The sequence below is a fragment of the Sarcophilus harrisii genome, chromosome 3, assembly GCF_902635505.1.
Source record: "Sarcophilus harrisii chromosome 3, mSarHar1.11, whole genome shotgun sequence".
NCBI classification, from domain to species: Eukaryota; Metazoa; Chordata; class Mammalia; order Dasyuromorphia; family Dasyuridae; genus Sarcophilus; species Sarcophilus harrisii.
The window spans coordinates 300980837-300995592 of NC_045428.1; the positions used below are offsets into that span (position 1 = coordinate 300980837).

Consider the following 14756-nt stretch of genomic DNA (forward strand, 5'->3'; position numbering starts at 1 on the left):
CTCCTTGGATCCTGGACTTGCTTCATTCTAACTGCTGAATTTAGCTTTTTCAGCCATTTAACCTATTGTGTTTTCAATATTTTCGAAGCTTGAGTCTATTCTGTCACTTTTTCCTGAGGCCTGGGAGTCAGAGAGAAAGTTGAAACAAAGAAGAAAAGCAGCAAAGGAGAACAATGAAAAAGGAACTGTCTCCATGATTTAAAAAATAAAAAGTATTTTCTATATCAATGGTCCTCAAACTTTTGTTCTCATGATCCTTTTATATTATTAAAAATTATTGAGGATCTGTCCAAAAAGTTTTTGTTTATGTGGGTTATATTTATAGATACTGTATTAGAAATAAAAATTAATTTTGAATTTGTAGACCCTTTGAAAGAGTTTGAGACCCCTAGGATTCTCTGGACCAAACTTTGAGAACCACTGTTCTACACACACAGTTTCTACATTTTGGCCCCCTTAGCAGCAATATATAATATATAACTCCCTGGGGCTTAATTTAGAAACCAGATCAACTGAAATTCACATCCCTGACAGAGATGGCATGCTGAGTGGAAAGAGCTCTGAGATGGCAGCCAGGAATCCTGGGTTCTAATCCCTGATTTTTCACTTAATGGGATCTTGCACAGACCTTCTGGTTCTCCAAGGTTCCTCTTTGTGAAATGAGACAAACTAGAGAATATCCCAGGTTCTTTCTAACTTGTACAAATCAGGTTCTTTTTAGCTTGTACAAATTTCAAAATATATGCTGCTGGTTAAAGTTATCAGAAGTTCTTCTGCTTCCTCTGTCCTCTTCTATTTTCTTCCCACTGAGAGGAGACGGAGAGGCACCCAAAAATCAGCAAATAAGCCCAGGGAAGGTGTGAGAACATTCTGGATGGTCATCAAGAAGTTCTGAAGAAAAGACGTGAGACCTGAGATGAGAAAAAAAATAATTCCTTAAAAATTAGAAAATGGAAGTTAATGACTTTAAGAGAAATCAAAAAATAAAATGAAACCAAAAGAATAAAAAAAAATAGAAGACTAAAATATATCATTGGTAACACAACTGACCTGGAAAATAGATCCAGGAAAAATAAAAATTATTGGACTAACTGAAAGCCTTGATCAAAAAAGCGCCCAGATATTAATTTTCAACATATTTAAAAAACTGCTCCGATATTCTAGAACTAGAGGGTGAAAGAGAAACTGAAAGAATCTACTAATCATCTTCTGAAATTTCAAAGGAAAAATTCCACAAATATAACAAAATTCCGGAGATCCAAAGTCAAGGAGAAAATATTGCAAGAAACCAAAAAGAAACAGTTAATCTGTTTTGGCGCCACAGTCAGAATAACACAAGATTTAGTAGCTTCTACATTAAAGAATCAGAGGACTTGGAATATGATATTCCAGATGGCAAAGGAGCTAGGATTACAACCAAGAATCACATATCCAGCAAAACTGAGTATAATCCTTCAGAGGAAAAATGGATATTCAATGAAATAGAGAACTTTCAAGCATTCTTGAAAAACCTATACTTTGATCCATATTCAGTCTCCATTATTCTTTTGGGATGCAGATGCCTTTTTCCCTCACAAGTTTATTGGAATTGCCTTGGATCACTTCATTGTACACAGCAATAATAAAATTATGTGATGATAAACTGTGATGGACTTGGCTCTTTTTAAGAGTGTTCACTTGGTTCTGCTTACTTCACTCAACATCAGCTCATGTAAGTCTTTCCACGCTAAATACAAAATTTGACTTTCAAATATGACAAATAAAGCATAAAAAAATAAATGGGAAAGGGAAATCATAAGGGATTTAATACATTTACTTTCCGACATGAGAAGATGGTATTCATTATTAGGACAGTGGAAGGAGTATTGATAGAGGGCAAAAGTGTGAGTTGAATATGAAAGATTTTAAAAGGGAGGTTAGAGGTAAGTTAAAAGGTTTAAAAGGTAGAGTGAAGTAAATTATCTCACATAAAAGGGGCAAGAGAGAAAAAAAAACTTTTACAGTGCAGGGGAAGAGGGGAGATGTGAATGGAAGTGAATGAACTTTACTCTCATCATAAGTGGCTCAAAGAGGAAATAACATACATATTCAATTGGATTTAGAAATCTATCTTACCTTGCAGTAAAGTAGGAGGGGAAGGAAATAAGAAAAGGTTGGTTGCTAGAAGGGAAGGCATATTAGGGGAGGAGGTAGTCAAAAGCAACACACTTTTGAGAAGGAACAGGGTTAAAGGAGAGAGAGAATACAATAAATGGGATGGGGGGAAGTAAGATGGAGGAAAATAGAGTTAGCAATAGTAATTTGTGAAAAAAATTGAAGCAAATTTCTTTGATAAAGGTCTTATTTCTCAAACATATAAAAACAGTCATATTTATAAAAATAAAAGCCGTTCTCCAAATGATGAAAGATCCAAAGATAGAAACAGTTTTTAGATGAAGTAACCAAAACTATCAGTAGCCAGAGTAAAAAATGCTCTAACTCACTACTGCCTGGAAAAATGCAAATTAAAACAATTCTGAAGTATTACCTCATACCTATTAGTTCGACCAATAGGACAGAAAAGGAAAATAACAAATGTTGCAGGGGGTGTGCAATGCATTACATTAATGCATTGTTGGTAGAGTTGTGAACTGATTTTAACCATTCTGTAGAACATTTTGGAACTATGCCCAAAGGCCTATAAAACCATACATACCCTTTAACCTAGCACTGCTAAGTCTGTATCCTAAAAGAAATGGAAACCAAAAAATAAAAGAACCTGTATGTACAAAAACATTTATAGTCATTCTTTTCTGTAATAAAGAAGTGGGAATTAAAAGGATATCCATGAACAAATTATAGTATGTGATTATGATAAAATAATATTATGCCGTTAAAAATGATGAGCATGATGCTTTCAGAAAAAATGAGGAAAGTCTTCCATGAGCTGATACAAAATAAAAAGTACTATGTATAAAATAACAATATAAGATGATCAATTATTCTCAACAATATAAAATGACCTAAGACAATTTGGAAGGAATTATGATGAAAAATGCTATCTATTTCCAGAGAAAAAAATGATAGTGTCTTAGTAGAAGTTAAAGTATACTTTTAAAAAAAATTTTGAGGCTTTTTTTGGTCTATGTTTTCTTTCACATCATGACTAATATGGAAATGTTTTACATGACTACATATGTATAACCTATATTGAATTGCTTGCCTTCTCAATTTAAAGCTCAAAGTTTAAAAGTAAACATTAAAAATATTTTTATATGTAACTTATGAAAAATGTAGTACTAAATAAATATTTTTTTAAAATTTACTCTTTTTAGATGGTTTCAGAAAAACCAGGTAAGATTTATATGAACTGGTACAAAGTGAAGTGAACAGAACCAGAATATTATACATAGTAATAGCAATATTGGTGGTGGTTGTCTTTTTAAATTAAATTTTATTTTTCCCATTATATGTAAAGAAAGTTTTTAACATCAGCTTTTTTTAAGATTTTAAAATTTTCTCCCTTCCTCTTTTCTCTTACCCCTCCCCAAGACCACCAGCAATTTTACATAAGGTAGATGTGTACAATCATTTAAAAATATTTCCATATTAAGTCACATTGTGAAAGAAAAATGGACTAAAAGGGGAAAAGCACAAGAAAGGAAAAAATAAACCAAGAAAAGGTGAAAATAGCACGCTTTGATCTACATTCAGTCTCCATAGTTCTTTTTCTGGATGAGGATGTCATTTTCCATCCCAAGTTTATTGGAATAGTCTTGAATCACAATATTGCTGAGAAGAGTTAAGTCTATCACAATTGATCATTATACAATCTTCTTGTTACTGTATATAATGTGTGTTTTTGCTCCTTCACTCTTGGTTTTGCTTACTTCACTCAGCATCTAGAATAGCAATATTGTAGTGATAATTAACTGTGAAAGACCTAGCAACTCTGATCGATTAATACAATGATCCACAACAAATTCAAAGGACTTATGCTAAAAAAAAAATGCTATCCAACTTCAGAGAGAAAACTGATGAATTCTGTGTGCAAATGGAAACATTATTTTTGGCTTTTTAAAAAAATCATGGCTAAAGTCTTGCATCTATCTGTTCTCTCTATATCTATCTATCTATCTACCTACCTACCCCTGTCCATCTATCCACATGTCATCATATTTCTTGCCTCTTCAATGAATGGGGGAAGAGGTGAAGAGAGAGAAAGAATTTGGAATTGAAAAAAATTTTCTCTTAAAACTATCACTATCATTTCCCAATTACTTTATCCTTCAATAGCACCACCCCTTATAACATATATGGTCAAGTGAAGCAAATTAACACATTGGACATATTGACAAATAATTGACTCATTTAGCATCTATTGTTCTCTTCCTTTTTGCTGATACAAAAAACATTATTTCATTGCTATCCCTCTGAAGTTGCAATTGAACAATACATTTGCTCAATAGGGAGTAAAAATAGGAATAATCAAACTACAAGAATCAGCTCATAAACCTGAGTCACATTCTCCCATCCATGCATGAGGGAGAGTAGACACTACTTTCTGGTTGTTGTTCTCTTTTTTTAGTTGTTTAAGTATTTAAACTTTACTAGTGTTCTAATTAACTAGAACTAAAAGTGAAGCATACGAGTCGGGAAACCCATGTGCCCAGGGTAGTTTACAACTCTCCTTTGCAGTCCTGGAACTTGGGAGTCTCCAGTTTTAAGCTGGTTCAGTGACAAGAATTCTGTTCTCCCAAGCTAGAGATCTGCAAAACTCCTCGGATCTGCTCACTCTCATTCTCTAGATGGTGCTAAAGAGCATTGCATACAAGCCCAGCCAGCTTCTTCATAAGCAAAAAGATTCTACTTTCTTGAAACTGCTTTTATCATTTCTGTAGCTCTACTCCAAAGAGCTCCTTGCACCACCTACAAAGCTTATCTACAGCAGTCAGCTCTTTCAGCTAACTCATCCCCCCAAATGATGTTTTATTCGATTAAGATTCTCCTCTGTTCTATTTTTTTTTTTTTTTAAAGGACAAAGGGTTGAATGGCAGTCCTTGCTCTGCTTTTATCTTAGCATCATCTCCAAGTTTCAGGGTTTTTTTTTCAGATCCCTTTCTGGCTTCCAATGTCCTGAATCAGGGACTCCTCATGAGAAGAGACCCACTTATAGTCATGGTTGAGAAATCCAGTATTCACTAACAGATGATATGCAGTTTTCCCATTGTCTCCTATGTTCTCTGATATTTAGATTTTCAGCTATATCCTCCAAAATCCTGAAAATAGGCATATGTAAATGAACTGATAGGCAGTCCTGTGCGAAAGTCAGCTTTACATCAATCATTGTTCTTGATTCTGAACTTCTTTCAAAACTAGTCCACTTAGTACGTTTTTCTAAGGGACTGTTTGCTCATAGATCCTTGGAACTGTTTGAAGATGATTTCCTCACCCAATTTCCCTTTTATCCTCTCTCTTTCAGAAAACAAAATGTCTGCATAGAGCAGGGGTAGTACTATACATATTTATTTTGCATACACACACACATATATATACACTTTTTGGTCCTCCCCCCACCCCCCAATTCAATGTAAGCTCCTTGAGAGTATAGAATTTTTTTTTTTTTTGCTGAAGCAATTGGTGGTTAAGTGACTTGCCCAGGGTCACACAGCTAGGACGAGTTAAGTGTCTGAAGTCAAATTTGAACTCCTGACTTCAGGGCTGACGCTACCTAGCTGTCCCTTATCTTTGTTTTCTTAATACCTAACAGTGTCTGGCTCAGAGTAGGTGTTTGATTGCAGTCTATATAATGGTCTATTTAGAGAATCCTAGAAAATCAGTGGAAATAATAAAACAATTAGTAACTTCAGTTAGTGGAAAGAAAACCAATTCTGGAGTCAGAGGAAGTCAGAGAAACTAATTTCAATGTTTACTCACTATGTGATCTTGGGCAAGTAATTTAACTGTGGGTTTTAATCCCCTCATCTGCAAAATGAGGAGACTGGAATGGCTTTTCAAATTCCTTTCAACTCTAGATCTAAAATCCTATGAAAGGAGCAGAATACAAAATATACTCACAAAAATCAAAACCTTTTCTATATATTACTAATAAAATTTAGTAAGAAAAAAAGGTAAAAGGAATTGCATTCAAACAATTACAAAATGCATAGAGTATTAAAGGTACTACTAAAACATTTGTCTTTGAATCCAACTATAAAACACTCTTAATAGAATCCAAAGAACATAATAGAAAGATATTTATTGTCCATGGTTGACCCATACCGATACAATAAAAAAGAAACTACCTAAATTAAGTTATAGATTTAGTGCTATATTAAGCAAACTATCAAAAGTGCTTAATAAAAGTAAATGAAATAATAATAAAAATCATCTGAAGAGACAATTTCATTCATTCTTTCTTTGGGGGGGGGGAAAGGCATTTGGGGTTAAGTGAGGTTAAGCCTAGAATCTCACAGCTAGTAAGTGTCTGAAACTAGATTTGAATTCAAGTTCTCTTAATTTCATGGTCAGTGCTCTTTTCACTGTGCCACTTGGCTACCCCCATTATCTCAACAGAATCGTGGAAAAAAAGTTGGAAGGAAGGGACATAGATTTAGTAGCTTTTAAGCTATACTATAAAGCATTATCAAAATGAGTCAATATTGGTTAAAAATAGAAAAGTTGATGATGCAGTTGGGTAAGCAAAATCCCAAAGTAATGGAACATAGTAAGCTGCTATTATATAAATACACATTTGACAACTATTTATGTAAGAATTAACTATTTGACAAAAGCCACTGAGAACACTGAAAAGCAATTTATGGTAATTAAGTTTAGACTGATATGTGATACTATACATCACAATAAACTTCATCTTTAAAAAAAATTGTAATAGAATGAAAGGCAATAGATTATATAACAATAGCTAAAGTGAGAATTTGTAATTAAACCAGGTATAGGGGTATAATTATAGAAGATTAAATGGATATTTTAAAAAATTATATCAGATTGAAAAATATTTGTATGAACAAAATCAATGCAACTAGAATTATAAGAGAAGCAATTAATAGGGGAAATTTTTGCAGTAAATATTTGATAGATATTCCTAAAAACCAATGAATATAAGGAATGCATATAAATATATGAAAATAAGAACCTTTCTTCCAAAAGATAATTGGTTAAAGGATGTGAATAGCCAATTTTCAGAATGCTCTAAATAATTAACAAAAGATCAGCATTACAAGAACTCTGAAGTATCATCTTATGCCTTTCAGATTACCAGAAATAAACAAAGGTGAAAATTATAAACATTAGGAGATCTGTAGAAAGATAGGCATGCTATTGTACTACTGAGAGAACTGTGAAATAGTCCAATCATTCTTGGAAACAATTTGAAATTATAACAAAAATGCCATAAAATTATACCTATAATTTAACTTAGAAATATCTCTATTAAGCATATTATCCAAGGAGATGAAAAAAAGAAGGGAAAGTCTCATATGTATAACCAATGTAGAGAGTATGAGACTTGCTGACCAAAAATATAGTACTCAAACAATTAAGCTTTCCTCTTGACATATATGAATATTAAAGACAGGCATGTGGGTTATATGAATGGAGAATGCTATTACCATTTCCCAGCTCAAATTCATTTTTAGCTAAGCCAGAGAAAATCTTGGGAGTATGGAAGACTGCTTAACTATAAGTAAGGTTGTTATCTATAACTGAAAGTTTTGATCTCAGTTTCAGACACAGGGATTGAAAAGGACAGACTTAATCTTATTTTAGGGGCTCTTAGCCAGGATTTTATTGTCTGAGTTTGATGATTATGACTAAAGATCCTTCCTACCCTTATTAAGATAGGTTTTAGTCAATATATCCTTCCACTATATCCTGCCTTATTGAATGCCTCAGCAAAGTAGAAATTCCATGCCCAGGGAGGAATGTACCCAGAAGAGATGTCATCATACCTGGAAGGGATGCGGAGAACAATGTGTTCTGTAGAAACACAAGACTACTGAAAGCAGCATGATGACATAACCAGATGATATATGTGAGGAAAGTATGACTTTCCTCACACACATGTAGTTCCCTGGTGTGGATCCGTCATTTCCCCTCATATACTCTCTTACTTGATCCCTATTTATCCTTATTTTTCCCACTTATGGTGTGTACATTTGTGAGAGAGTATGCTCTATTTTTATGAGGGTAATGCTCCAGTGAAAATATTCCTATTCTGATATTTAATTTAATGCTTAAAAAAAATGTCCTCTGTACTATAGATAATGAAGTTCCATTGATTGGGACACATAAACTATCATTTTTGAAAATCACATATGTGAGAGTGAGATGCTAAAAATGCTATACAAAAATATTGATGGCATACATTTAAATAATAGGCAATATGTCAAGGAGCAGCAGGTCTCAGAGCTATGAAGTCACTTGTCTATGGCTCTGCCTCTTGGCTATGCAATTCTGGGAAAATCTTTTTTAATCCTTGGTGTTTTAAACAACTAAAGTATGGATTGTAGAGAAAATACTGATTCCCATTGATAAAGTGAATTTCTTCATTCAGGAATTCTTTATATCTATAAAGTCACAAGTCCAGTCCCTATCTATAATTTTTAATAGGAAAGTGAGTGTCAATTGAGAAATGATTTAATACATTAAATTATTGTTAACTCTTCAATGGTAGATAAGTCTTATGATTAGACAGTTTTATGTAAAGTAATACTATAATAGAACATTGTTAGTCTATAAGAAATGACAAATATGAAGAATACAAAGAAACTTGGGAAGAGTAAAGAAAGAAAAAGCAGGAAAATAATTTATACAATTATCACAATAATGTACAATATACTACATTTTTAAAAAATCACCAAATATATGACCCTAATCAATACAAAGTCCAATCATGATTTTAGAAGATCTTATGGTGAAGCCTACCTTCTGCCTTTTGTCAGAGACAGTAGATCACAGGTGCAGAATGAAGCATGAACAATGAGGTGACTTGTTTCATTTGACTATTTATTTGTTATAAGAGGGTTTTACTGGTAGAGAAGGATGAATCATGGAGAAAGGACTTTTTTTTTTTAAAAAAGAAAAGTTAATAAAAATTTTTAAATAAGAAAAGAAATAGTTGGAGTTAATTTAAGTTTATCAAGGAAGGGTTTTTGAAGACAAGTTTGAAATAAGGTTTAAAAGGAAGGAAGGGACATATTACCAAAGAGGAATGAGAAAGGCTTTTCAGGAGGGGCCAGTTTTTAGGTTAAAAAAAGCAGAGTAGAAATGAGGAAGTTTTGTTCCTTGGAGGAAGATGGGAAATAGTAAGAGATAACAGTGACATGATTGAAACAAAGGGGTTGTAAATGATAAAGGGCCTTCAAACATGAAAAATTCAAATTTCATTCTGAAAGCAACTGGAAAGCAATGTATAATCTTGAGTTTCATGTCCCAGATGACTCCAGGTTACAGAATAGGGGCAGAGAAGAGTTGTTGGATTACCTTCACACACTGGCTGTCTTGTCAGATGTTACAGCTGATTCAACATGGGTTAGTTGGCTCACCAATTCATTTGTCTCTTCCTCTGTGGCTGCCATAGTAGGTCTTTCGGCATCAGAGTAAAGGCCATCCTCTGGCTGTTTACAGACTAAAAGAAAAATTTCACAAAATTCAGTTATATTTTGGCTGTGCACGTTTTTTTTTTTTTAGCCTTCACAAGAGTGTAGATTTGAAGCTGGAAGAGAGTTTAAAGTTCATCTAGTAACAAGATTGTAGTCTTGTGATTTTACAGACAAGAATGTTGAAAGAATGGGGCAGCTAGATGGCTCAATAGATAGAACACCAGTTCTAGACTCGGGAGGACTGAGTTCAAATTAAACCTCAGACACTTAACACTTACTAGTTGGGTAACCCTAGCCAACTCACTCAATTCCAATTGCCTCATCAAAAAGGGGGAAAAAAAGAATATTGAGGAGAAATAACATGTTCAAAGTTACGCAAGTAGCAATAGGAAGAGCTGGGATTTTACTCCAAGATTTAGTTACTAAATATAGTCATCCTTCTCCCTATGTCTTGTTAGCTTCCTTTTAGACATTAAAATTGGGACAGGTGTGTGAAACCATCTCTCTTTATCTGACTTCTAAGGTGGATTATTCACAGTAGCTATTCTGCAATGAACCCTTCTCATAAAACCATAGAATGTCAGAGCTTAAAGAGACTTTGGAGATGACCTAGTTTCATCTTTTCATTTTACACTCTTGGAGAATAAATTTCAAATAGGATAAACGACTTATCCAAAGTTCTACAGATATAAGCACATAAGTCTATTGACTCTCAGTCTAATGCTGTTTCCAAAAGATCTTCATAGTCTCCTCTTTGAGAGGCTATTGATTATTTGCTTTTATAGTTAATAAACAAGAAATAACTTCATCTTCAAATTTCCTTTGCTTGTTGTCACTTCATTACTATTGTAACTTCAGAAAACCAGGTTTTCAACTTTGTCTAAGAAATGCATGTATTTTGTCTCTCTTCAACAATAAAATGATTCAAACCAGTTCCAATTGTTCAGTGATGAAGAGAGTCATCTACACCCAGAGAGAGGACTGTGGGAACTGAGTGTGTTTTACAACATAGCATTTTCACTCTTTTTGTTGTTGTTTGCTTGCACTTTATTTTGCTTTACTTTTTCTCTGTGCAGCATGATAATTGCATAAATATGAATACATATATTGGATTTAATATATTTCTACCATGTTTAACGTATGCTGGACTACTTGCCATCTAGGGGAGGGCATAGGGAAAGAGAAGGGGAATTAGGACACAGGGTTTTGCAAGGGCTAATGTTGAAGCATTGTCCATGCATATGTTTTGAAAAATAAAAAACTTTAATTTAAAAAATGCATGTATTTCCTGCTAGGAGGAACTTGAAGGGAAAAGGGTGGCAAAGAGCCCAATGTTAGTTTATGGTCTGGATCGATTCTTTTTTGTTTTTACTTATTTTTTTATTTTAATAGCTTTTTGTTTTTCCAAATACATGCAAAGATAATTTTCAACATTTGCTTGTGTTGCAAATTTTTCTCCTTTCCTCCCTGAATCAGTTCTTTAGATGTAAAAAGAGAGTAGAATATAAAGGGTTTAGCAGCAGGAATAAAGGATGAATGTCTTCATTTCCAACTTCATCTTTTGATGTAGCTAAGAAAAGGTCTGTTGTATTCTATATGACTTAGGGCACAATAGGGCCTAAATTTATTCATATCAGTCCAAAAATCAAGTGCATCTTGGAGAGTTGTCTCTACGGGTTAGTTAGAGATAGAGAAAAAAGAGAACTGAGAGTTGAAGAACTTTAATTCACGAAAGAGTTGAAATAGTCCCAAGGCTATAAACTAGTTCCCCAAAGAGCCATAAATACTTCCAGGAGGAAGAGGACTCCTGGTAACTTCAACTAAACAGAGAAGCAGCAGATGGCAAGGGCAGCTGAGAAGAAGCAACATAGCAAGCCCAGGCATCAGCAAGTAGCCCAGCAAATGACAGCAGAAGTTCTTCAAGGACGAGATCAAGAGCAATTCCCAAGGCAGTGATGTTCTAGATGGAACACAACACCGGGAATAAGATTATCTGGCTTTAAGTCTTCCCTTTTCCACTAGGCATGAGACTCTGTAGAAGAATATGCCTTAATATATATGTGGGGAGAGAGGAAGAGAAAAGAAGGTATTTTCCATTTTATTTTTTGTTAGTCTGCTCAACCAAATGCCTTTTCTCTAAATGCCTAAATCTTCTGAGTTAATCTGATAAAAGGGAAACATAGAGTGAAGGGTTGTGAGTCATGGTTTAGATGTATATGTGCCCAAAAAAGCACCTTGAATCTCTGTATAACTTTTAGGAGGGTCATGATGAAAGGCCTGAGTTACAAAAGATCTACATTTTGATTTACAAAAAATAACATCATAAATGTCCCTCCTTTTCTTCCCCTCAATAACTTTTATCTAGAGATCCATTTCTCAGGAATGAAAATAATAAAAAATTCTCATTAACCTTATATTTTCCTCGACCTCTTTAGCAGTTGCAAGAATGAAGGTTGAATCAGGTCTGGGTCTGTGATTTCATAAGTACAGGAAACTCACTTTTTTATAATGGGAAGTTAAATGATTTGTCCAGGGTCACATAGCCTAGAAGGTGCTACCTTTTCTTTAATTTACATTAAATAAGAAATCCATTCTCCTAAACGCTATACTCTAATTTTTGTCCCTCCCAAATCTAGGATTGGAATTTTGGGTGGTATCAGAAATGTTTTCTAAAAAACCAACAATCCCTAAGACCTTGGTTGGAATTAAACTATTAGAAAGTGAGCAGAAGACCGTTTTAGTCATCAAAAAGGACTAAGTCTCCACAATACAAAACAAATTAATGGTATTGTGAATCACATTATACTTACACTGGCAGTGGAATCGGTTTAGACATAGTATCAAGGTTATTAAGGAAAAGCAGATGCTTATCACGATAGAAGCAATGATGAGTGGTTGGAAAGTTGGCACATTGACTGGGTCCTTTCCTGTGGGGAAGGCAAGGATTCGTAAGTGTGAGCCATAGAGATATAACAGCATCCTTTTATCATTTTGACCCCTCACAATAATAGAAAAGGATATTCTCTATTTCTTTGCTTGAACTACTAACTGTATGTGTTTAACAGCTGCAATTTCCATTACATAATTCTTTAGTCAAACACCATCTTGATTTGAATTAAAAGAAATTGTAAATTCAACAACCACAATAATAGTTAGCATAATAGGTATTAATGGAAATGATTATTCTTCCATTATTTCAGTTATGTCTTATTCTTTGTGACCTCTTTTAGAGTTTTCTTGGCAAAGATTCTACAGTGGCTTGTTATTTCCTTCTCTAGTTCATTTTACAGATGAGGAAACTGAGGCAATCAGGGTTAAGTGACTTGCCCAGGATCATACAACGAATACACGTCTAGATTTGAATTCAGAAAGGTGAATCTTCCTGACTCAAGAGCTGGTGTTTTATTCTGGGAGTGTCACCTCGCTGCCCAGATGTAATAACAATAACATTTAGTACTTTCTGATTTCCAAAATACTTATTATATTATCTCATTTGAGCCTTACAACAACCATTTGAGTTGGGTGCTATCATTATCTCCATTTTATGGAGGAAGAAATTGAAAAACTTTTTTTGTTTGTTTTACACAAGGTCACACAGTTAAGTTTCTGAGATAGGAATTAGACTCAGAACTTTCTCATTCCATATCTGACATACTCTCTCTCCACCAAGCTACCTAGTATCCTGACTTAGTTATCTTCAATGAACAAACAAGTTATAAATGCCAATGATGGGCCAGGAAAACTTGCTACAATCCTGTTACAAAGATAAAATGAAATAGTCCCTGATGTCAATTAGCTTACATTTTTCTGGGGTGAAGGGGAACAATATATACACAGATATAAAATAAATATATAATTTCAGGAACAGGGAGACTTAAATAGGGAAAATTAGGTCAACCCTGAATGAAATTTCTTTTAAAGAAAAAAAATTTATTGGTATATACCTTTAAAACCATACTATGATTTAATACATGCCCGGTTTGGGAAGCAACATAAGGTTGATAATCAGACAAATTTTAAAAAAGAAAAAAAAAACTTGTGGGAAGTGAATATCTAGATAGTGAATACCAAAGATGCAAATCAATATTATTAAGATATTTTATTTTGAAAAAAAGGCATATTACCTTTCCATCTCATGTTTTGAAATGGCTATTTTTATTTACTATTAATTAATCAGAATCAATTTGCATTTCACCTTATCTTTAGCCTCACTTTTTTCTTATTCTTCCCTCTTCTCTCTCTATCTCTGTCTCTGTTTCTGCCTGTCTCTGCCTCTCTGTCTCTCTGTCTCTGTCTCTCTCCCTCTCCCCCCTTTCCTTAATTTTTTCTCATTTTTTCTCTTTCCTCCATTTTCAATCTGTATGTCTGGATACATACACATATAATATATATATTCTATCTAAAGACACTCACATACAAATATGCATATATATGCACACTCAATTTCCTCAGCAGAACAGACACTCCCAGAATTCATGCTTTTAGTAACTTCTTAAGATATACTACACAGTTTACTTATGCATGCAAGATAGAGGTGAGGAGCAAGACAGTGAACCACAAACCACAAGCTGGCATGATACTAGGACTAATACACAAAAGAATGGAGACAATTCCAAGGATTTATGAAGAAAAATGCTGTCCACCTCCTCCCTTCCTCCCTTTCTCCCTTCTTCCCTCCCTCCCTCCCTCTCTTCCTTCCTTCCTTCCTTCCTTCCTTCCTTCCTTCCTTCCTTCCTTCCTTCCTTCCTTTCTTCCTCCCTCCCTCTCTCCCTCCCTCTTTCTCTCCCTTCCTTCCTTCCTTCCTTCCTTCCTTCCTTCCTTCCTTCCTTCCTTCCTTCCTTCCTTCCTTCCTTCCTCCCTCCCTCTCTCCCTCCCTCTTTCTCTCCCTTCCTTCCTTCCTTCCTTCCTTCCTTCCTTCCTTCCTTCCTTCCTTCCTTCCTTCCTTCCTTTCTTCCTCCCTCCCTCTCTCCCTCCCTCTTTCTCTCCCTTCCTTCCTTCCTTCCTTCCTTCCTTCCTTCCTTCCTTCCTTCCTTCCTTCCTTCCTTCCTCCCTCCCTCCCTCCATCTCTTCCTTCCTTCCTTCCTCCCTCCCTCTCTTTCTTCCTTCCTTCCTCCCTCCCTCTCTTTCTTCTTTCTTTCCTCCTTCTCTCCCCCC

At 34.6% G+C, this 14756-nt stretch overlaps 1 protein-coding gene across 1 annotated transcript in view; it reads right to left on the reverse strand.

The window, feature by feature from the left end:
- Positions 1–466: 466 nt before the first annotated feature.
- Positions 467–14756, reverse strand: part of CD80 (CD80 molecule) — a 39519-nt gene continuing 25229 nt past the window's right edge. Inside the window, exons 5-7 of the mRNA XM_023499043.2 lie at positions 12413–12529; positions 9484–9628; positions 467–911 (exon numbers count right to left, since the gene is read on the reverse strand). Of these exons, the coding sequence (XP_023354811.1) occupies positions 9486–9628; positions 12413–12529 (260 nt within the window). The 3' untranslated portion in view covers positions 467–911; positions 9484–9485. The remainder of the gene's footprint in view (positions 912–9483; positions 9629–12412; positions 12530–14756) is intronic.